This window comes from Amia ocellicauda, chromosome 18 (genome assembly GCF_036373705.1).
Source record: "Amia ocellicauda isolate fAmiCal2 chromosome 18, fAmiCal2.hap1, whole genome shotgun sequence".
Lineage (NCBI taxonomy): Eukaryota > Metazoa > Chordata > Actinopteri > Amiiformes > Amiidae > Amia > Amia ocellicauda.
Window position 1 is genome coordinate 6423746 of NC_089867.1, and position 25439 is coordinate 6449184.

The 25439-nt window shown below is 37.7% G+C and overlaps 1 protein-coding gene and 1 long non-coding RNA gene across 2 annotated transcripts; one reads left to right on the top strand and one right to left on the bottom strand.

Moving 5' to 3' along the window:
* Positions 1 to 1529: 1529 nt before the first annotated feature.
* On the bottom strand, positions 1530 to 20160 carry mboat1 (membrane bound O-acyltransferase domain containing 1). The gene is made up of 13 exons (XM_066690484.1): positions 19525 to 20160; positions 16214 to 16359; positions 15322 to 15399; positions 12074 to 12169; positions 10501 to 10556; positions 10173 to 10227; positions 9296 to 9479; positions 8688 to 8880; positions 8239 to 8342; positions 7735 to 7799; positions 6590 to 6722; positions 5341 to 5492; positions 1530 to 4880 (listed from the first exon to the last, which is right to left on the bottom strand). The coding sequence occupies exons 1-13, from the start codon at positions 19612 to 19614 to the stop codon at positions 4754 to 4756; spliced, it is 1479 nt and encodes a 492-aa protein (XP_066546581.1). The 5' UTR covers positions 19615 to 20160; the 3' UTR covers positions 1530 to 4753.
* LOC136713419 (uncharacterized) lies at positions 18103 to 25194 on the top strand. The gene is made up of 3 exons (XR_010804951.1): positions 18103 to 18231; positions 20342 to 20931; positions 24111 to 25194. It is a non-coding gene; the product is annotated as an uncharacterized LOC136713419 (long non-coding RNA).
* Positions 25195 to 25439: the final 245 nt, after the last annotated feature.

The following is a 25439-nucleotide window of genomic DNA, read 5'->3' on the forward strand; positions in this document are numbered from 1 at the left end:
TCTGCAGTGGTCAGTACCTATCAAAAGTGGTCCGAGGAAGGAAAAGCGGTGAACCGGCGACAGGGTCATGGGCGGCCAAGGCTCATTGATGCACGTGGGGAGCGAAGGCTGGCCCGTGTGGTCTGATCCAACAGATGAGCTACTGTAGCTCAAATTGCTGAAAAAGTGAATGCTGGTTCTGATAGAAAGGTGTCAGAACACACAGTGCATCGCAGTTTGTTGCGTATGGGGCTGCGTAGCCGCAGACCAGTCAGGGTGCCCATGCTGACCCCTGTCCACTGCCGAAAGCACCTGCAATGGGCACTTGAGCATCAGAACTCGACCATGGAGCAATGGAAGAAGGGGGCCTGGTCTGATGAATCACGAGTTCAAGGTGTTGACTTGGCCTCTAAATTCCCCAGATCTCAATCCAATCGAGCATCTGTGGGATGTGCTGGACAAACAAGTCCGATCCATGGAGGCCCCACCTCGCAACTTACAGGACTTAAAGGATCTGCTGCTAACATCTTGGTCCCAGATACCACAGCACACCTTCAGAGGTCTAGTGGAGTCCATGCCTCGACGGGTCAGGGTTGTTTTGGCAGCAAAAGGGGGACCTACACAATATTAGGCAGGTGGTCATAATGTTGTGGCTGATCGGTGTGTATATATATATATATATAGATATAGATATAGATATATACTTAATATAGATGAGAATTTTGCCACTATAGCAAAGGTGAGGTGGAAAAAGGAGTCATTTATATGCAAATATTCCTACACTAGATTTTCTGGAAATTCTAGCTACTGTACAGCAGATGTTTATCACTAGTAAATATGTGTGTGGAGTATAGCAAGTGATAGACCCTTCATTGATTTTATTTAATTAATCCCTTGTTACATATCCTATTCTGTGTCCTTTCTGTGTCATTCTCTTGTATGCTGTTACATCTTATTATTCCTTCAAATAACTGTGCCTGTGAAGAAATTACCTACTACACGCTTAACCGAATGGGAAAAGATGAGCAAAACAAATTATTCCAGCACAACAGTCTGATGTCTAGTAGCTAAGATTAATAATAATAATAATAATAATCTGACTGATGCCTTTATCCAAGGTGACATACAATTAATAACAGAGCAGTTTTATTGAATTGAAGCTACACAACAAACTCTTACTCACATTTAACCTCTGAGACTCATGATTTATTATTGCATTTATATATTTTCCTTTAAATGATAGAAATGAAAAATGTTTCAAATTGCAGAAAAGCTTTTATTTGACAGTATATGTAATTAAATACCAGCAAAAGGGTCATCATCCACAAGCCTCATAGGGAAAACAGATATGCACAGTTGAAAGGCCCTTATGTATACTTGAGATTAACTTGTATTCAATAATACTTATAAATATGGCTTGGTGGGTAGATCAGTTATACTGCAGTGTGCTGTATGTTTCACAGGTAGAAGAAAAGTGTAGGTTTCCTTATCCTTTTTATTTAGAAGGGTTTACAAAATTGAAATGTCAAGATTAATACAGGAAAATTAGGTAATGTAGAAGAGTGTTTTTTCAGTTTATTAGTATTACCAAAAATACAGTAGGGAATCTTATTTCTATTACATATGCCACATGCATAACACTGACTTAAAATATCAGACAGCAGAAACACAGTTCTTTGTTTTTTTTACTGAATTGAAAATAATACATCTTGTAAATAAATAATATAAAAAAATCTGTATTAATATGTATGTTGAAAATGATCAATTTAAAACATTGAATTTTAACAAAATTATCTGAGAAAACCTATAATTACACAATTCAGTAGTTTATGAAGTGAGATATAAGAAACAACTCTTGAGACTTGGAATATTTGAACCTATTTTCAGTTGTGCCAAGGGAAATCTTTTATTGCACACAAGACATGCAGTGCTTCCAATATTCTCATGCCAAAAAAAAATTAAGTTCTAGAGAAAAACAATCCAATGAATGTATTCAAGGAACAAATACAGTACAGTATTAGACCATTCTTAGACACAAGGTTGTAAAATACAGTAAGAAAATGCATTTCACATTTCACTTCTTAATTAATATACCTTCAGTGAAATTTCAGCATTCTGTTTCTAGAAATGTTTGGTAAGCATTATACTCAGGGAAGAGTTTTGGCTCTTAGTCAGTTGTGTTGAGCCAAACCCAGAGCCAACTAAGAAGTCTGAAATTTTTAAATATTATATACAGATTTAATATCTGTACAATGTATTGATATTGATAGGTTTGTGTTCAAATAATACTACAACACTTTGGATACACTACTTTTGCTAAATAATATTAATCTGTTACAACTGAACAACTTAAAGTAAAATTGTAATATGGTAAAATATTGTAAAAGTGCATATCATATGTTGGCTAGCCCTTATGTTCTTATTTTAACATCCACATTTAGGAATATACAGTATTTGATGAATTTGACATTATTAAGAAGGTTAATTATTTGTGTAATATCCATTGACTGTCATATCTACACCATATCACAAATGATTCATTCTTGAATTTGAGATTAAGGTGGAAAAAATCTGATGACTCTTTGTGACAAATCTTTAGGTACCAGAGAGTATATCAACCTGAGCATTGTATCCTAACACGCTGTGCAATAGAGACACTCGCACTTTATACAGTATCTAAACAAAAATAAATTAAACCCTATGGGCCTACAATTAAAGTAGTCATACCACGTTATTCCTACAAAGAAGAGGAATATGTTTTCGGAGTCCTGCTAATGCTCTCACTGTATAATTGCAAACGCACATTTTAAACCGTTTTCATGTGACAAAGCAATCTGGGTACTGCCAATAAGCTTATTGTGCAGCCTTTTAGTTTGAGTGACCACCAGGGTGGTCAGCTACACACACAGTATTTAACACCTGCAGGTGTCCATTGATACTGTTGCCATAGAAACAAAAGGGCGATCAAAATCGGTGCAAACAAATCTAACAGTACACGTTCCAAAGCTTTTTCCATCCAATCCAGCAATTTTTCAAACACTGTTTATTTGAAGAAGGAAAAAAAAAAGTAATTGCCAGGCATGAAGCTAATAGCCAGTTTTGCCTTGGAGTGTAGAGTTGTCGTATAATTTAAGGCTTAAGGCTGGTAAAACACATCTAATATTATAAGGGGTTTATGTTTCTGTTAATATTTTGTAATGGATTGGATTTTTCAGTGTGACTGGATTAAATATTCCTTGAGGTGGTACAGCAAAACAAATGGGAAAGACATATATACTCCTGTACTTTAGTTTGTTTTTCTATTAGCACAAGTCAGACACTGATACGCCCTGGTGAATACTGCTTACTGTAAATACTTTTGCCCATTACGGCTTAAGACTGTGATCTGCATATTACCTATAAGCTGGAAATACTTTCGTTGCTAAATTCCCCCGGTTCTTTATTTCTCCATTTCACCTTCAATGATCTATACTTTATATGATTGGGACTTACTTCATGTTCAGTGTTTGTAACTTTTTATGAGGCACTTTTGAATGTATAAATAAACTCCACCCAATAGAGGCTTGATCACTAAAGTCCTATTATCTTTGTTATTCTGCGACACAAGACATCCTATGGACTGTGGATTGCCAGTTTATCCGTATCAGAGTACAGTACAGAACATCATCATAATCAACTGAACAGCATTCAAATTATTAAAACAGAGGTAGTGTGAACTATCTATTCTTAAAGCTTAAAAGTGGACACAAAATGTCATACTGTTAATTAAATAAAAATGACAATATAAAATAACTGCAAAAACATTAACAAAAACTGTTTTTTCAGTTCATACAACAAAAGTTAAATGCTTTTTGAGTTTTTTATTTCCTTAATGATGGCATATGGAAAAAATGTAATTTACTCCAAGTATGCGCTTCAGATTTACTTATCATGGTTAAAAGCCATTGCACGCCTTTTCAATCTTTTGCACACATTCAAGTTTTAGATTTCATTGCTGCTAGGCCTGCTTCTGATAACAGCTCATATCTAAAACTCAACAGAACATTTAAAAACAAAAACAAATATAAAATAAGTTTATAAATTTACAAATTGTATGATAAAGGCATTTTCTGCATATTACTACAGCTCTGTCTTTACCCCATGTGCAGTGCTTTAAATAAATGGATACCACAGATATATGAATGCCAGGTGTTTATAAACACAGATCATTGGCATACATTTCACAGCACTAGCGGTAGGGAACTGTAAGATAAATTACGTGAAGACCTCCTATGGCCTTCATGGGTCTCGGGCAAAATCCAGTCAATGTAAACACTTTTACCTGTAAGACATTTAGGTGTCTTTTTTGATTTTGTTTTATATCATGATGCAAAATGCATTTGTGAAAGTCTGTTCGGAATAGGGGCTGAGCTTCCGGTGTGAGAAGAACATGTGTTATGACTGTGCATGTTTGGGAGGATGCATGTTGTCGTTCTCTCTCCTGCGCTGGCAAAAGGGTGGGAGAAGGTAATCGGTGATTCCAGAAAATAATATTGACCCATGGGACATTCACTGGTTTTTGTAGACGTCGTAAAAATAATACCTTATTTCTCTCCAAGTGTCTTTCTTGCCTCTCCGGCATCACCTTGTCAGCTAAAATGGGCAGGATGCAGGATTAAATGTGCCCTGAGCACAGAGCCATTATACCAGCAATACAGATATTTTAGAATTACCATCGCTACCTAAAACAAGTTGCCTGCATTTGTCGAGATTCCTTCTGTCCATTTTGACGTAATCAATTGTATTTCACATTATTATTGGAGCTGGGGACCGGGTAAAATCGCTGGTCTGTGCTTTTTGGTTTGACAGATGAAACAACCGCCAGGAGAATGGTAATGATGTGGAAGTAGAAATACATCGACCTACGAAAGAAACCAAAATAAAAGAACATCAATCCAAAAAACCCACAATGGAGTACTCTTGGTTGAATTTCTTGCACTGCTCAGTGGAGGTTTTTCAATAATGTATCATCTTAAGAGCAGCCAATATATCACCATCTGTCTTCAGCTGGGTTTAGTATAAGTATGGAAACATGACTTTACGTTCTAATGTAATGCAGGATGGTACATACCGTTTTCTCCTTTTTGCACTTTTCACATTTCATTTTCATAATTTAGTCAAAAAGGGGGCATAAGTGTTAGTTGCCAGGTGTTGATTTTTTGCCCCTTGTTGATTGTGCTCTAATATGGGAGTGGATTAGAGCCAAAATGACCCATTCAGGATACTAATACTACAACAACTACTTATAATACTGTTACTAATACTACTAAGAAGGAGAAGAAGAAAAAGGACAAGCAGATAATACATTCAATATCAACTCACCTGTAGTACTGTAGTGTTGGTTCTACTGCCAGCAGTAGGAATGGCATAACCGTGTACCCGACTGCCAGCTGGGTGATGGCCCAGGTAACAATGTCATACATGCCCTTTACTGTACTTGAGTGAAGGAAGTACTTCCTGCAGGTTTTGCGTACCTGAATATAATTACAAAGAGAATTTAGCGCAAATGAAAAAGAGCATCAGCCATTTATTCAGAAAGCACTGCAGCATTTCATTTGCCTAGTCGTTGTTGTGGTGGTGTTTATTTCACACTTTTTTCTCTTATATTGTTATTTGCTTCTCACTGTGAAATACTCGACCTAGACTGGGAAAGCAAATTAAAGTAGCACAGGGCTCCATTAAGTCCATTATGAAAGCATTATGAGCAATAAGAACATTTTCTGAAGCATCACAGCCCAGGTTTAGGTCTTTACATATTTACTGTCCTCAAAATGATAAGTGAGAAAAATCTCCTATGAATTAAATAGAATTATACATACAATAAAAACTAAAAACAAAACATCTTGGATTTGACTTCACCATTAACAATGAGATATTCTATTATATGGAATGTCAGTGCACATTTCAGTGGAAAAGCATGATTGTACAGTCCAATGGCAGTGAGTGTACATTGAAGACATACAGAAGGAAGAATATGCATGGTGCCAGAAAGACCTTATTTATATGCATACTGATTCATAATATCAATAATGACAAAATGAAGGGGGGACAGCATGGACACAATTATTTAGAAAAAAATTGATCTTCTTATAAGACTGTAGTGCAAGATTCATACACATTTACAATAATTCTACACTGCCACTTTTGTATCTAGGCTTATATGGTTAATAATATGGAAATCCAGAGGTTCAGCTATAGACTTTAGTGATAGATCAATGCAATATTAAATAATTTAAATTGTTTTCCACCCCTGACCTCCCAGTCTTGTGTGCTTTGAGCTGCTGCTGTGAGTGATTTAAGTAGAGATAGAGGTTAACTAGACTAGATTCTGGCTACCTGTAAACTCTGCAGTGGGAAAGGCATCTGCGGGAAACACATCTTTCCCAAAAGATCTTTTAATACGGTTTGATCCTCGGTGGGCACACAGGGAGCTGAACTCCCACATCTAGAATTATAGGTAGCCTTCACCTCTCAAACCTATGATAAGATCTACCCACTGAGCACTGACGTTGTGAGACGTGCACTATTGCTCAAATGAAAAGGGGGGAAATGAAGCATGGGATGGACTTACTAATCTTGCAGCAATGGTAATGGGAATGGCTGTGATGAAGGTGAAGTAATATCCAGGATATACCCCATGCCATAAAGCAGACAGCACAAACGTTAAAGCTGTGGGATAAAATGGCGCCCGTTCATAGCACACCCTGGGAAGAGAAAATTCACAATCAGATGGTAATTAATCATTCAGGGACCTACACAGTTCAGCAGTTATATGGGATATTAAATCTTTCACGGGACTCAGAGCAGTGGGCACAAAGACCTCTCTAATTCCCTCTGGGTAGCAATTAATGTTCCCTTTGGATCTGACAGCCATAGTCATTTTGCCACAGAAAACGCACTGCACAGCATAGAGGGATGTATCTTTTATTTGTTGGACTGGGAACAGAAGAAACATATTGCTGTATATCTTCTATAGAATCACCTAGGATTGCTATTAACAGGATGAATTGTTCTATAATCTGACTGAAAAGGAATATCTATTCTCACGGTTAGCAGTTTTTATAGCACGTTGTAAAGCTAAATAGCCTGTTCTAGTGTTTTTAACAATTACACATCCAGCAGGTGGCAATCTAAATCCACTGGTCCGGTAACCGAGATGCCGAGCTCTCATTAATACTAAAACAGCTGCAGTAAAACTCATGAATTAGTCTTGCACTGTCTTGAACTGAAGTGGTTCCAAGCAGGTGGAATTAACACGCAAACCAGGAACCTGTGCGTAAACTGGCATTTATCCCTGACACTTCATATCTAAAGTAAGGGTGTATTAAATTTGAAATCATATAATAACATAAACTGCAGTTACAAATATATATTGAGAAGAGAGACCCCATGACAGCTGATTTTGATGTGTTCTTTAGATTTTAATACAAAAAGGATGAGTACTTTAACATACAGCTATATCAATGTCTGCGATGCTATAATGTTGCCCTCTTATGGACACAATTAGAATGCAGTTCGAGGTAAATACAGGGATAATATCAATATATTATGAGAAATGGTGAGCTCAATACAAACTATTGTCGTTTTTAGTTGTGTGAAGAAAGATAAATATAGTCCGACTTCTGTTGTCACATCTCTCTATTTGTGTTAAAGAACTTCCTACTTTAGGATAAATTAGTTGTGTAGAAACGTGATGTACAGCACACCTCAACCTACCGCTTCAGCCAAGCGCCTGTCTGTATATTCCAGTTGTCAATGAACATCTTGAAACTTGTCGCTGTCTAGACAGAAAGTAATATAAAGGTTACCAAATGCCCTGATTCAAATGCGCCGTCTCTCAACATCACCTCCCTTCAAAAAAGCATTGCTCATCAAACGGAAATCAATGCATTTTCTTTAAAGCGTTGTTCTTTGAATTGGTTTCTTGAGAGCTTGTGGTTTTCATGCAGCCTGCGCCCATCATCAGAGTGTTGAAGTAATTATTCACTTACCCGCACTGATTGGAGCCTTTCGCTAGCTCTAATGCAGGTGAGGATTTATAGGGGACTATAAAATGTGTTGGATTGTGACTTACAAGATCTTGAATTGAAGGGCACAGAGGTACAATCCACTGGAGCCTCCTAGAATACTCTCATTCAGCTTTCCCAATCTTCAGCTTTATATTAGATAATAGCAATGTGCTTCCACATTTTAAGAACACTGTGGCTGTATGCAACTCACCTCAATTTTCCAGATGTTTAGGTTAGAAATGAAATCCCACGCATAATGTCCATTTTCATCGACACCTCTGAATCCATACCCAGCAGCATTGTTAATAGCATCAGCTAAAAAAAAAAAAAAGTCAAATCGTGAAAAACTTGACATTACATTTTTTGAGATACACCTAGAATAAAATTACCAGGAGAGGGTTCTTTATCTGCTCGTGGGAAAGGAAGTGAATCCGAAAGACTTTTTGACTGTTGGGGTCAGTTTCGGTTTGCCCATGCCAATTCAGTTTGTAATTCCTTTTTCAATTCCTATTCCAGCAGAGCTTGTTATGTCCATGGCAAACAGAACTGGAATTGAAAAAGTGGAAATGACCCCAACCCTGCTGTACAGTCTCATCTATCTTTTTTATTTTCCACTATCAAGCTACCATGGAGAGCAGGAGCAAAAAAGGCTTACTTTACCTAATGTCCATGCAAAATAAAACTTTGGTCTTGCTGCTTGTATTGAAAAGAAGGCATAAGTCAGTCTGGATAAAAAGGGTGCCTCGCTGATGAACTGCACATCCACATTGTAAGAGATGGGCAACGCTTTGGTGAGACTCAGGAACAGAATTAAGCAGACAGCACAGACCAGCAGCTTGGAAAGTACTGCCCCCTAAAAGAAAAGCAAAAAGAAAGGTATTGTTTAATGCTGATGTGTATTCATGGATTACATAAACTATGTATTAATCTGATCTTGCTCATTCATGGTTCTGTAGGCAAGACACGATTAGAATATTTTTTTTATCAACACCTGGTCTTGATCTTGTAACCAGTGGGTTTTGCGTTTCTTTCTTGGAAATACAAGCATTTGCTGGATGGAACTGGTGGTAAACGTGGGTCTCGGTTCTGCTTATTAGCAGCTTTCTCGTACGATATCGAAAATAGACATTTAAAAGGAAGGATGATTTCCATAGTGGCTTGGACAGAATAGGTCACACAAATATCAGTCTGAATCCGTAATATTCCAACCATTCTGTCAGCCCGTTGGACTGTGTTCACAAGGTGTTTATGATTTGAAAAGCACATACGTCAGGTGAAGGCTCTGCGAGTCTATTGGAGCCTTTGTGCTTCCCATTCGCTTGTAATAGCCTCTTCTGTACATGGCTGCCTTCAATGAAGTCAAAGTAGTCTCTGTAATTACTGCACGGCCCTGCCAAGACGCTAAGGAAATTGAGCTGATAGCTGAGATACTCCAGTAGACAGGGTTTTGACCTGCAGAATTAAAACATAAAGGCACACAGGATTAAACTCCTATTATCTCCATACTGCTAAATAAATAAATAAATAAATAAATAAATATTAAGTTGTCATCTAGAGGACCTCTGGTATTTTAGATTAGGCAGGTCAAAAACAAAACAGATCAAAATAGTCCAAACTTATATTAACCTTATCTTATTCTCACATACACCACTTTCAACAGTGAGAAATGGCACAAAAGAGAGATAAATACACCAGGTGCTTAGCTCAGAAGTAACTATAAAATAGCATTGTCCTATGAATGATATTTCTTCACAATCATTGGACCTTTGGGAGAATCAGCACTGGTATCCTTAAAATCTTCTCCCCAAAAATACCAGACATGAATAATTTAATGTTCCTCATCTCGCATAATGATTCTACTATTATTTCTTGAGGGAACACAGAAGACATTTTCAACACAATATCGTCTCAGAACTGAATTTAAATAAGGTAATTAAGTACAGAGCCCAACCGTAAATAATTAATATTTTCCTAACAAAATTAAACTCATTTGTTTTAATAAGGAGACCTATAATGGCTGCACTTTACAGTCACCTGGGTTTAATAATTCTGGGCCTAAGCCTATCCGCCAGCACTCATATCTTCCTTATTCAAATTCCCCAACACTAATTTACTTCATGTAATAATACTACAGGAAAAACATACTTTATAGCCAGCCGCCTCTGTTCTGTTGCGAGTTCCTCCTCCTTTCGACACATGCCTATAAAAGGAGATAGTAAGTGTTGAGCACTAACCCCTGTAATGTTACATTTCACATTTATAGTTTAAAAGTATATAATGATCCCCAATGCTTTGCTCAACTTTTCACACTCATTTTTTCATTTAGTGTCCACAGTCTTCTATAAAGGCAGATGAAATAACAGAAAAACTCAATATGACACACACACACACACCTAATCAGCAGAAACGCTTGCTACCTTATAATATTAAAAACAGTGATATACAAGATATACTTTGATATAATTTTCCGTACCGTCATGTACCTGAAAAGCAAGTGAAGTGATCTTCTGGGTTATAATCATCAGTGGCCTATAAAAAAAATGGCAGTCACATTTCAAAAGCACTAAAAAGCACCAATACGAGTAATCACTCCAAATACCAACATATGCATTTTTTTTTTCTCTTAGAAATCTAGTAGTCTTCCAGGTCATTACATTTAAAGTTAATAAAATGCAAATGTTATTTCAAACAATTATAATATTTTATCACAGTGTAATTTTTTATTATTATTTGTTATTCTGTATAACAACCTTGGTTGTTAATGTCAACCTACTACGAGGTTAAAGAAGAGAAAAAGACAATGGAGTAGAATGAGTCCCATTGTGCCTTTTAAAACCCTCTTTCGGAAAATTAATAATGGCTCCAGCTTGGATGACAATCTGGTGTTGTTGCAATCAAAGCACCGAACACAAAGCCTTCTGTTTCATACACAGACCAGTGACCGCTGAAAAGATCTGTATTTGACACTAACTGGCATCTCTCGGTGAAGACGGACTCTACAAAGAGCTCAGCAATTGCATCACCCATTTTTTTTTTATTATTATTATTGTATCATGCTTTCAAAGTCTGTTTCAAATGATGCTACATTGTTTTTATTTTGTCACCAGGCATGCTGTCAGATGACAAGGACAATGATTGTGGGAAAGGGCATGTTATCTGAACAATCCACACAACGGTAAAAATGTCTGAATTTGGAAACGCAAATATTGAAGTAGGAAGCAGGTGAAACAGCAGCAATAGCCAGGCGACTTCGAAACAATGGCCTTCTCAATATAAGAATCGTTTGTAACAGATTCCAACTAGATGAGAAATTAATTAATTAATTAACAGCGAAGGACAGGTAGAGTGTTCGTGGGACAAATATGGGCGGCATGGCTGGTGATTAAAGCACCTGCTGTAAAGATGCAGGAACTGTATTTGAGGTTAGGTTGCTATGTAAATAAAAAGCTGACAAGAAGAATTTTACATAGAGTATCAACTATTAAGTAAACAATCCCTAATGTGAAAGTAGTGGGCAAAATAAAAGCATCATAATATAACTGTGCTGATGGTACTTTGAGCCGCCCTTAAGCTACAGTGAAATAAAGAAAGGCTCTTTTGTCTGTACGTGGTAAACAAACTTCATCCAAGGAGGGAGAAATGCAAAGTGCCAGCTGCAATGGGATTTTTATCGGTTTGTATTTATTCAGGGGCGTGTTTTTCCTCTAAGAGCATGTTAGGAGATGGCAAACAAGAAAACTAAAAATAAATAAATCAGGAATTAATTATAGTGTGATAACATATCACCGTAACGAGCAGAAAAGAAACTCAAAGGTCAGTTCATTGAGAAGTATGGAAAAAATGCTAGTAATGGTAGTGACAGCCAATGAAAGATCTCTAAAGCATGTATTTGTTTCAAGATAATACTTCATGCAGGTTAACACAAGGAAACAGCAGGTTTAAATTCTTGGAGCATTAAATCCTTCTTGTTAGTAGGTACTGAATTCATATTTATTATAATGTCATCCTTTGTGTTAACCTTAACCCAAATCTTATTCAAAACTCACCCAGAGAAGTCAGTGGACAGGATCCCATAGTTGAAAATGTAGACTCTGCTAACCTGGCACAAGGTGAGGTAGCCCATTGCCACAATCAATGAATATCTACCAAACAAAAGAAATAAAGATACAATAAGTGTTTCAAGAATTGTAGGGAACCTTCTAAATAAAACTGTCAATCATTGCAGTGATGGGCACAATCTCCACATCTACATCTTCACAGAACGAGAGCTGCAGATCTGACTAACACCTGCTGTTCTCCCAGAAGTGACTGAAAATCCTCCCAGATCATATGAAATGCATTAAATCCTTGCTCAGTTATCTGAATCCAAACGGTTCAGTAATTAAACAGATTGTTTGAGGTAAAGGATGATATCTTCAAATAATCTTGCATCATAATAAAAGCTTTTAAAACTACAAGTCAGAGAACCTCCTTGTCTTGTATTTCCTACCATCGGGTTGCATTGTATCTGTATTCAGATGGGAGATATATTGCAAGATGTCTTTTCCCTCCAGTGCTATGTAAAGAAAATCCATCTGAAGTGCCAAAATGTTTAAAAATCATTAGCTTGTCCTACCTTTTTTTTATATAAATTTGCTACTTTCAACATTTAGTTTTGCACAGAGTTTGAATATCTCCTTGTTCTTGTCTTAATTGGTTCATCAATTTACCATTCCATTCTCTATGTTTTTATAAATTGATCTGCCTGACTCCAAGATTGAGGGTTGACAAACTAATTGAATCTAATATATTTGCAATCTGTTGAGTTCTTACTGTGTTCGTATTCTGTTCTGCCTGATATGGGAGATTATTTTTCAAATTTCAAAATGTTGTGATCGTCGAAAATATTTAAAAAGATCACTCAGAAAGGAAGTGAGCCGGAGAAATATGTCAGTGTTGTCACAGGGTTCACAAAGATTAATCAATTGACCTGGCAGCACATTAGGGGACAATCAGGTACATATAGCCTTTTTTATTAGATAAGACACATGCCTGGCTTTTAGAATAGAAGCACTGGAATATATAACTGACAATTTAAACCTTTCAGCCACAAGCCAAAAGCAAATATAACACTTCCCAAGACAACACTGACTCAATCAGCCGAAGGCCAAACACTACCAGAGAGGGAAACCACAACAGGTTATAGAAAACATCAGGCACTTGACATAGTGAGTTTGTGGTTCTTCTATTTTGACTTTTTATAAACTGGATGTGGTTGCAAATTATGAGCAAGCCACATAGTCTATGGAAAAACACAACAAAAACAAAAAATAAAAAAATTAAAAAACACAAGATTGTGCAAGTTAAAGCAAAATTAGAGGGCTGTTCCATATTTGTATGTGAGGTACACAGCACTGTGAAGAAGGCACTCCAACGGTAAATCAGTATCCTAAACATTGTTTGGCAAATTGTTTAGTGTTTCCTATAGTTCCTGCGCATTGGTCCAGTCTCCTCAACTTCCAAAGCAATTCCAGTTAAATTTCCACTAATGCCCTCTGATCTTGGTCTGTATAATTGTGGAGCATGAAAGTATCAAAAGTCCGCTTGAGACTGTGTCCCCAATGTGCTTCTGTGTTGATTAGCAGAGGGGCAAAGCAATCTCAGAGTTTGACACACATCCCATACATATCTCATGGATCTGAAGAAGGGATACTTGTAGATTCCCTTCACTGGAGATTTCACCCCCCTGAACTGAAAGTTCCTCCCCATGGTCTGGTTACTCAGTGAAGGGGCGAGAGAGTCTTGCTCTCAGGGTGGGCAGTGGAATCATTCAAATGTTTCCTCCTGGAATTAACCTTCCTCATTGTTGCAGATTATGTCCCTCTACACACGCTGAAAAGACAGGATGATACAGAGGCACCTGGCCCTCCAGCCATCTTAACATTGTCCAGGTATGTGGCATAGACTGAGAGTGGTTAGATGTCCTGTGTCTTCCTGTAGCTAGTGAGTGAGATGTGTGATGGGCAGAAATAGATCCTGCGTAAATGCTGACAAAAGTGGGGCTTGTATTTTTACCTGGTAGTTATTTTTATTATTATTATCATCATCATACTAGCTGCAAAACAAATGTAGAATGTTATAATCTAATTTTACTATTTAACTGGAGTTTTGAAAGTTTTTTTAAAAAAAACCACTAATTTATAAATAAAGATGTTCATTTTTATGAGGATATTCCCTCTGTTTGTGGAATAATATGCATAAAAGTGTTACTGGTGTTTATTTGGCTTTCAGTGTTACGTATTTCAGAGGTTACAATGTGTGGAGTAATTACAATTTGGTTTTTTTTAGGAAACTGCATAATGCAATAATTTACACAATATGGCAAAAATACAGTGCAAGAAAGGGGAAGTGTTACAATATAAAATGCTTGAATACCAAGCATTTAGTCAATACACATGCATATAGAAATGTTCTACAAAAAACACTTTAAAAATAGAGCTAGGATAAACAGTAGGCTTTACCCAGTGACTTTAAAATGTTATGCAACACACACAGATCCAGTAAAAAGCTCCCCCCCTCCCAATTTTTATTTGCTGCGTACCTAATCGGAAAATATACTGGACACTGTAGAGTAATTTAGGTCTGAATTTGCAGTCAGGAATGATAGCTGTTCCAGGGCAAAACATGTTGCCTCAGTGACTGGATGGCCACATGGCATCCGCTGGCAGCACTGACATGACTTCCACAGCACTGAAGCTGCCCGGCTGAAACCATTGAATGAACAATAGGTCTTTTGCTGAGACAGAAATACACAAAATCGTCTCATACATCAAATTCCTCAACTGGGTGCAACTGAGCTGCTTCTTTTCTTTGCTTTTCACGGCTCAAAAGTACACTAACAAAAGCATGTGCAGTGGGTTTGGTTCAAATTCTTCTCAACTACCCCCCCCTCTCATTGAGAGCAGGAAACTAGCACACCTACAGTATCACTTAGCAAGTAAGATATTGGTTATGAAAGCTTCATAGAATATGTTTCCAGAATATTTACAGCTTACAAACCATTTGGGAAAGTATGTCACTGAGACGGTACTAGGAAGTACTTTTGAGATCTGGTTTCAGAAGTTATTTGTGGCACCCTATGTAATTATTATAAAACATACCAATCTAAGCAGGAAACAAAGTGAGGTGGAACATAAATGAATGAAAAACCATACAGCCAATGCAATGGTTTCAACAGTGATCCGCCTACATTAGAAAAGTGTGAACTGGCATTCTGCAAGCATATACGTATTTGCTGAACTTGTCTCTTAGTTACCTGTGGACATTGTGAATATTTGCTTTAACCATGATGCCGTAGCAGCCGAGCACCAGGATAAAAAGGTGTGCTGAGTACCTGCGATATAAAAGGAGACAAAAACAATAATGATAGCAAAAATCAAATCCTTGTGTGCTTTTTCTTCTTTTTTTTGCAGATGCCTAAGAATAGCTCTGCACTAAATGATTGATCGACTTAGTGTTTGCGGGGAGGGGTATAGCACAATATTAACTGAACCGATTGACACTTGTAACTGAGGAAAAGCTGCAAGAGTTTAGGTCAATGAACCGGCATAGTGGGAATAAATAAGGCAAACGGTTTCACCAAGAGAAGTAGAGAAGGCTACACCTTCTTGCAGCTGTTCGATTTTCAGTGTGAATCATCTCAGTCAGGGTCGTCCTGTGCACCCCTCCCAGAAAACACTGATTACTCAAAAGGCAAGTATTCGATTTGTGCAGCTCTGATTAAGAAATGTAAACAGTCCCAGCTTGCTTGTCCTAAAAAAACACACAAATCATTCTGCAGGTTCTTTGTGCTGCTGACTCATGTGTGAAAGATGACCATTCAGGCATGGTACTATACTATCCCTTTTTTTCTGATTCCAGTGCTTACCAAGAAAAAGTACACTATCCTGTTCTCAATTTTGGGAAGCTAAAGCATTTAAAGCCTAAAAAAAAAACCCCAATTTACATTGCATGGCAAATTCTTAAAAACAATCCTGCAATTCAGCGAAATGTGGCACATTTTCAGGGCTCCTGAAGATTAAAAGATTTATTGTCCTCTCAGTTACTAAATCTGTTCTTATACCCAGCATTGTAGAACTGGGTTTTATAGTACTTTAAAAAGTATTGCCATTATATTGGCTTTCTAGAAAGAAAACTGGCATCCTTACCAACCAAAGCAGAATATGACAAAACAGATGCCAAGGAGAGTGGCAACAGCATGGCGGACTGTTGTACTGGCATGTTTCGGACTGAGGTACAAGCGAAACCAAAACGCAGCCACAAGTCCAAACAGCTGGCAGGCCAAAAAGTTCACCTGCAGGAGAACAAAGAAAACGTGACTGAAAATGGGCACAGGAGGGAATCATATTTCTCAGTTTTGTGACACTTAGTTAATGGAAGTTATGAAAACACAGGTTCAGATCAAATCAAAATTTTGGATTACAATACCTTTGAATTTTAAACTGATGGCTGTGTCAAAGTTTTGATAAGCTGTGAATGTATTCAGAAAAGGACAATGCAATAGCTGCTCCTCAGCATATGTATACAAATATAAATTCAAGGAGATATAGTTACAGTTAAGATTAATTAATTGATACAGTGGCTATAGGCAGTAATGTGCACAGGACATTAAGAGGGCTCGGGCTCGCCCAGGGGAGTGGGGCTGATGAAGTGCTGACCGGGGGGGGGGGGTTGGTGCAGTATTAATACAGCGGGTTTGAGTATCTTGCCTCTTCAAAGTGTTGAGTAAATCAAAGGGGAAAAAATCCCATTTGAATGCAGCAAGATTTCAGGTTGTAACACAACATGTGAAAAATTATACGAGTGACATGAGATTTTCATAAATACCATAACTATATATTTGAAGATGTGATAGTTACCATTAAGGGAACCACAAAGACAAATAAATTGTGTTTGTTATTTGTAACATAGCTACATTCATCTTGCCAGTTTGTTAACATTTAATTTGCCATGTAAAGACACGGATAATTACATTATATAGCCTGCAAACGTTTAAAAATTCATGCTCCAGCCTTTGTCTCACTACAGGGTTGGAATAATAAGCAGAAATTGCTGACTGTCATGTAGGATTATTGTAATTCCATTCCAAACAAGCCTTTGCCTACAAAGAGTACCTGGATGAGGAATGAAGTAACTGTGCAATAAAAATGTCTGAAGTGGCCATATGAAATTGAACTATAGACATTAATTTGTAAACATCCATTTATATTTATAAGGTGAACAAAAAATAAATAATGAACTAAAGGGGCCTAAACCTCAGTCCAGCTCACACATCCCACTTATAGATCGAAAAGGACTGAACAGGTTTGAAAGCAAGGGATTTGAGAAGGAGAGTAATTGAGGTCGGTAACCTACACAAACAAGCACGGTAACATAATAGGTGTGTGTGTGTGTGTGGGTGGGGGGGTTGATAAAGGAATGTGTCAATAGAAACGACCGGACATTTTCTGATAAACATGTAGGCCTAATAGTAGATTTGCAGATAGAAGAAATGGTCCTGTTACATTCATGTAAATTACCACACACACAAATAAAAAGACATGAACAAGTTTTGAGGAGTTAAGGGAAGTCAGAGGCTGGCACTGGGGAACTGTGACATTGAGATTTTCTTTATAAAAATATACTCTATAATGCAAGAAATATTGGTTTATGAAGCATCCTCAAAATGTCTTGCAAGTTCTCTCATTCAATGCAGTTATCAGCTGCAGATGAAAGGCTCAGAATTTGAGGTCTATGGGGAATGCCAGGACTTATAATTGTAAAAGTCTTCCCCTGAAACAGTCCAGCAAGATATCACAGCAAGGTAGAAGATCAATGTCATGGAAAAAACGATTTAGCAATAATTCAGGCTATTGCGTGTATGAGGGAAATGGGCTGGTATATTTTTATAGACATACAGTGATGCATTACTGTAGTATAATGATGCAGATTGAACTTACTCAATTATCATGGCCTCATTTTCCCACAGTTGATAAGCTCAGAGAGTGACATGACTTTAAAAGAGCAAGATATGGAAGGCATGGGTATGTGGGTCTATGACTAGCATCCCTCATTTTAAAAATAGCAGCAACAGCTTTGCTTTGGTCATTCAAGAGGTACAGCCCATGGCAGAACAGGAGGCCACTGGTTTCCGGACGGATGTTGCTTGCAGGTTTCCACACTCAAGGTAAATAAAAACCTGTTTGCGCCGGTGTCTCAATGGATCTGTTCTGCCTCCAAAGGATACAACTTTGCTCCACATTGCGTCTTGTAATGACCATTGTAAAACGCACAAGGAAATGTTTGGTTGGTTGCTGTCACAACCCTGGTTATCCGAGTGCAATAAACATTACACTGTTGCTGCAGCCGACAAGGTGCTAATGGTTCAGAGACCTGAGGTTTGCATATCGGAAAGCGCTTGAGCTGTACCATTTGGTATTCATGTGTGGGTTCAGGCTGCAGGGTCCAGGCCCATATTCTTGACTTGATATCCACGCTATTCCGGGGTGTTTTCTGGAATTGAACCATAAGAAAACCTACAATTCTCTTAATGTTTCTTTTGTTCCTAATTATAACCCTGGATAGCAATCATACCAGCTCAGACTGGTCAGAGGTTATACAGGATAAACCAGTAAATATGTCATCTTTGAGGGTACACTACCATTCCTATAAAATAGCTTTTTTGCCTGCATTTTGTTCTATGCATCACTAACAGAACACTGATTTATTAATGGGGAACTAGTGTGGTTACTAAAAGTTGGCTTTATGCATCTTTACATGTTGCTAATAACGCACATTTTAGGTGTATGGGATTTTTCCAGTTCTATCATATATTCTATCATATAAGCAACTTTGAATAACACTTAATAAACTTAACTTCAACTCAATACATAATAGTGGATGGTAAATAACAGTAAAAAGTCATTGGCTTGACCGAGACAAGTGCATATCTGGATATTGTGAAACCAACCCTGATATATTTCACAAGCCTGTGTTAAGTTCCCACAACGTTCATACTGATATAATCTAAGACAGGGAAGAAGAAGAAAAAATAAAGAAAACAAAGCTTTACTTCCAGACAATTAAAATGCAGAGGGTACAACAACAGACACAAATGGCAATGCTAGCTCAGCAATTGTAAGCACTGACTCCCATGAATTCACCGCAGAAAATTCAGAAAATGTGACGGTCACTTAATGAAACCCATTTATCATGTCATTCCTGGGACGCTGTGGGTGAGCTCTGGTGCTTCAGCTAAGGGAAAAAGACAATTATAAGAAATACACAAATGACTTTGCCTTGGTCTACTGTTAAGTACCAGCTGACCTGTAGTTAGACAGCAAGGCAAGTCGCGGTCGTGCAGCGCAGACCTCCGCAGTTCTGCGCCGCTCCACCAATGGGGTCGGTGCAATCACGCCGACCTGCGCAGAACTGCGCAACACGACCGCGACCCCATCCAGCTCCGGCGTGCGCGTCCTACCTGCTCCAACGGCACCCCAAACAACTCGCTGACGGGATGTAAAATGACAGAGCCCGTCGTCCTATGTGGGATATGCGGCTGCTCTGCCATTCTGCATATTTAACTCCGTGCTGCTGAGCCGAACGAGTAGAGGATGACGAAAAGAAGAGAGACAAAAAAAAAAAAAAAAGTGCAAACAGTTGCGCTAAAGCGGTGCGGCAAGACGGGCGGAGTTTCGGACTGCCTCCGACTTGTGCCGTTTCACAGAAGCGGGGGGGGGCACGCTTGCTACTCCCGTTTCACTATCGCAATCATCTGAGTGACAACGGCCTCCATGGCAAATAGGCGAGCACCCGGCCCATCCCCAAAAGCCCCGCCGTCAGAGTGGGCGCAGAGCGCGGCTGTGTGCGCCGCGTTGCCGGGCGGGGAGCGCCCTCGGGAGAGGCGCGTCAGTACAGCGTGAGCCACCCTTCAGCGGGGCAGCGACCTCCCAGTGCCAGGATCATAGCAGCATAGCAGTTTGCACTGAAAACAACCACCCGTTTAGCCGAATGGGTGGCATAGCTGCATCATATACATGTGCTTTTCTGTCAGGTTTCAAAAGCTGATGCTCTCACAGAAAACTAAGCTGGGGTGGTAGTTTTGGGTATCCTCAACCTTTCCAGACATTTCCTGTAAGACTGCAAGATCTTCATTCCAGACCATGGCCCCACCCTGCTTCAAAAAAAAAAACCACACACAGTAGACTTGTGTTTCTTCAGATGCTGCAACTTGTTACGGTTGCCTGTTTCCTGGCATGAGTAAGTGCTTTTGTGTTTTTCTGTCTGTTGCTCAACAGAAATGGGAAAGTGTTACCTCTGCTGTAACCAGAGGATCCTGTTTGCCAGGCTCCTGCAGCATTCTTCACCTGTTCATCTCCTCATACCATCTCCCAGGATCACGAAACAGCAGATAAACTCCCACACCTGTGCTGAAGTCTTTCTTGCTCTTCTTCCAGTTTTTTTTCTTTTACTACTGAAAATGTTTCATCCTGACATTCTTCAAGTACCAGGAATATCAGCTTTAGCCCCTTTCTCTGTAGAATCATTTGAAAAATTAAACCCACGTTGGGAGGGAAACAATACACTTTCAATTTCAGCAGCAGAAAAGCAACCGTCTGTATTATTAAAATGAGAAAGTAACAGATTTTAGACCAGGTATTCAATCTAAATCATAGGAATTGCAGACACACTGGTTTCCACATCACAGAAGGTGACTGAGCTTAGACACAAATATATATCCTTAATGGGTTATCCATCAGCAGTATCAGTCATTGAGCAATAAAACCTTGAAAGGAATGTAAATAAAATATACCCTTAAAATATAATTCAATGTAACAACTGAGGAACAAGTCGGTTATCTCTTGGGAGTTTGAATACAGTGCTGATGGTGAGTTGGTTATATTTTCATTATTACTCTTTGATGTTTGAAATTATTTGTTCCATTCCACGTATAAAGATCATACTAACATATCTTACCACTTCATTATGCTATAACTGTAATGATGCAATCCCCTTGTTACTCAACCAGCTGTAGAGGGTGGGATCAGAGTAAAGTAAAATGAATTTATGAAAAGAATTCCAAAGCACACAGCAGTAATCTACGCCATCTACATTCCTGAACCCCCCTCAATTAAAAGTATTGTGTATGGAAATGCACATTAGGTATAAAACTTTAGCGTGAAATTCAGGCTCTGAATTTCTGTAGAAAAATATATTGTTCCCCTATCAGTGTTGCAGAAAATGTTAATCTTGCATAATCTGCAATTAGTACTTATCCCTCAATTTGTTTTTATGTTTTGAAATTATTTTGCAGTTGCTTATGACCCAAAGTTTATGATCTGATAATAGATCATTTGGAGGAAAAAATGTAGACAACACATGAATGTGAGGTCAGACCTTTATTATACATGTACAAAGCCAAAACAGTTACAAAGTATCTCCTGGGGCTTGTTTTTGTAACCAGAGCGGCCAGAATCGTCTGGAATCCTGACTGCTTGTGTGCAAATAGTTCACTGGAAAAGCTGGTTTTGGACAGAATTTACTGTGCATCTCCATTTCAACAGTCACGGGCTCCGCTCCCGAGAAATTTGGCAATTTTTCCAATATTGCAAGGCTGTTATCGAGTTCTTGTGCAGTGGCCTACTAAAGCCTAAAGCACAGACATTTAGTTGCTATCATCTTCACCTAATTAAAGAGACACTTGTGCCAGTGTGAATTTTCTAAAGAAAATAATATTCTGCTGCCTAGGCCTTGCAATGCATTTAAAAAGCCTGTTGTTAAAATTCAGCTACTCAGTACCATTTACTATAAGGCTCAATATATCTTCGCTACAGAATGAAGTCATCTGTTTATTTGCCCAGTTGAGGTGATATAGGGACATTGAGGATATTTTAAGATGTGGGCTGCCATCTGTTGGTTGTAAAGAAAACAGCAAAAAAGATGTACATTTTAAACATTTTTTCAGGGACAGTGCTGCAATTAAGAAATGTTGGTGTAAGAATTCAAAAGCATTGGCATTTCTCTTAGTTCAAAGTTTATTTCCAGAACTTATTTCCACAAGTTTCTAAATACAAGATGAAAAACAGTACCAACATATTTTGGGTTATCAATAATGTTTTTATCTAATATTAAACAAAACAAACTGACACATGGAAATATATTGAAAACTTAAAGGATTTATGTTGTATATATGTTTATGGTTTATGATGCTATAATATTGTACTCTTCTTGCATTTTACTAATGAAGGTCAATACAAATTCCTACATTTCAACAGTGGTTATAATAATAATAATAATAATAATAATAATAATAATAATAATAATAATAATAATAATAAATCGTTTAGCAGATATCTTTATCCCAGGTGAATTTACAAAGACTAGCATTCAATGTTATACAATACTTTACACATTACAGTAAAGGAAGCGAGGAACTGTATAAGGGAAGTGAATTCATGTAGTAGAATGAATGAATTTTGAATGAATGAATGAATATTTGCTGACTTGAAACAATCTGAAATGACAGAAAAGCACTTAGATTACTTTTCAATTACTTTTCAATGAGTAACGAGTTAAATAACAGAACACGATATTTATGAACAATGCAAATTATTATTATTATTATTATTATTATTATTATTATTATTATTATTATTATTATTATTATTATTATTTTCTGAAGCAATGCAAATAACATCCACACTGGCACATTGGAAGTGTATGAGAGGAGCAATACAATACCAAACTAGTAAGCTTTGTCTTTTGTATTTACTTGCAAGAAATATGAGATGGAATTGCAAGCAAGTCAACATAATTGGCAGTCTTATCAATACAAGCAAACAAAATTAAACTGCATTAACATTCTACTTTTCTCAGTCGTAAGGAACTGTATTATGGCTTGCCATGGCTTCCTGTTTCAGTGGGGTACAAAAATGAAGTAACACATATAAAATCCAGCTGTAATGCATCACCATGGGGAAAGGCAAATAACTTACAAATGAAAAGAGACAAATGGTTGTTGACCTTCGTAAATCAAAGACTTGCAATGAAAAGTCCATTGCAACTGCTGTCAAGCATCTAGTATGATCCTTTATTGTGAGGGCTTTTTTAAGTAATCAGACAAACGTTTGTGTAACTTAAAGAAACATAAATCCGACAAAGTACCAGGATAAACTTCTGGCCAAAATGATACCCAGCAATGATACCCAGCAGTCGTACGCTAATCAAAGCTTGACATTTTAGATGTTTGTTTCATGTTTCATGTTTGTTTCATTTCATGTTTTGCATTATTTCTCTGGAAGCCACTGTGAAATAAATGACCCACTTTCTCAGGTGTAAATGTGTCATTACTACTTTGGTCTAATGATATCATCAGTGTACTTGTAATGTTTTGCTTCAGGCTCCATAAACAACCACCATAAAAAGAAAAAGAAAAACTCCCTCCCTGCTTATGCTGCACCTGTCCCCCTTCTGCTGGTTATAGGACTCTGACTATTTGGGGAGGTAAAACACAGCTGGCAGCCAGGGTGTGACCGCCCCCTAACAGAGGGGCAGCTGTGCCTCTTTAGGTGAGGTTGGTGTCCAAGTAACAAACAACTTGCAATAAATCATCTTAATCCATCATTTCAAAATAATGTATGAAAAATGTTGAAAATAAATAATGCAGTGAGTACCAAAGTGAAAAATATATACGTACATTGGAAGTTACAATTCGAAATAAACCCATTTGTGAAAAGGGACAGTGATCGTCACCTCCTGTGACAAAGGAAATCATCAAAAGATTTTTTAATTTTTTAAATAGATGATTAAGAGTTTCCCCACCCCCCCATTTTATTTTAACATTTTGAATTCGCCATTACCAGCATACAGCATTTTCTGGGCTTCTTAATAGAGACTAGTAGCCTTTTGTAATGAATTAACTATAAAACCAAACACTTTGCTATGATGTGGTTAATAAACTGGGAGAGGCGATGTTTGATAGCAGTAGGATAAGGATAAATTAGATCCACAAGGCCTTCAGTCACCCTCTTTTAATTTATTTTTCTCCTTTCTTTTTTTTCCCCCCAGATGAACAGGCTCTGCTTTTGTGATCTCTGGGTGGGCTTCTTAAGTACCTTGCCAAGATTCTCTCGAAAAGCATGGATACGTTTCAAGGCTGAAAACGTCAGCACTGTACAATTGTCCACTGTAGGGTGCTTAATTCACAACTGAGCCGAAGATAACTAAAAATGCCAGTATCTCATATTGCAAAACTTTGCAAAACTAAGACCCCATTATATATTGACAATACTCTTACTACCAGAGAGAATGTGATGCCAGAATGTCAACGAGATGCAAAACTTCAGAGAATGGAAGAGAAAAGAAAGAGAAAGAAAAGCAAAGAAGAGACGAGCATGTCTTGAGGAATAAGTATTCATGTATAGACTCATACATCAAGTTGGAGTAATTTGTGCCAAATGTAATTTAAAAGCAGCTTTTAAACATGGACTGTTCATTTTTTAATCTTAGCGTTGGTCTATGACTTGACTTTCAAAATGTTCAAAGTTTTATGTAACACCATGAAATTAAGTCTTGGTATAGAAACATAGTTTACATTTCAGATTTTATATATTTTGTGTATGTTATGGGATGCTTCACAGAGTATAACTGTAGTAAGTACAAAGGAGCTCTATGCTGTTTAGGGAGTGCGGTCTCGCTCATCCACTTTCTACTACATTCAGGGGAGCTCTGGAATTTTCTGGATTGTGTTCCAGTCCTAAAAACGGCTACTGACATAACACTTCTGTGCCTTTCTCCCAGGCTGCTCTGGCACTGTGGAAACTTCACTGACAACCTCTGCTCACATCTTGTTGAAGATTATCCTTCTATATCCTATCACTGCTACCCTTTCTCCAGCCAAATTTAAACATCCACTTGCTGTAACGACAAATATTTGTATATTTGTAGTTGATACACTGTTATAATAGATGTACTGTTTCAGTTTTTGCCAATTACTGTACATACAAACAACTTCAATGCATAAACACCCAATACATTGCCCTTGATTTAGCAGCAGTAACTATAAATACCAAAACAGTAATACATATAGTATTGAAAAGCACTAAGAGCATTTAAACATATATTTTGTGATGCTTGTAGATTTAACATTGGTTTGAGCACAGATTATCACTTTCAAAAATAACATAATATATATAATTACAAAAACACCAACATAAGTAGTACGGTGTGTTATATATTGTATGGTGAGCAATCCAATACATCCCTCTCGAAGGGAGGAATGCCCAATGCCGGCTTCATGAAGAAGGGAATCCCCTCAACTAGCGTCCAATCACATTTCTTATATGTAAATAGTTTTCTTCGGTGCCCTAGCAACCGTTTTCTCCAGTAGCCAATGAC

Coding starts and splice junctions, on each gene's coding strand:
- mboat1 (XM_066690484.1), bottom strand. CDS start 19,614: ATGGCAGAGCAGCCGCATATCCCACATAGGACGACGGGCTCTGTCATT. Junction 8,881..9,295: donor TCGCAGAGCCTTCACCTGAC/GTATGTGCTTTT, acceptor CTTTTCTTTTAG/GGGGCAGTACTTTCCAAGCT. Junction 8,343..8,687: donor TTATTTTGCATGGACATTAG/GTAAAGTAAGCC, acceptor TTTTTTTTTTAG/CTGATGCTATTAACAATGCT.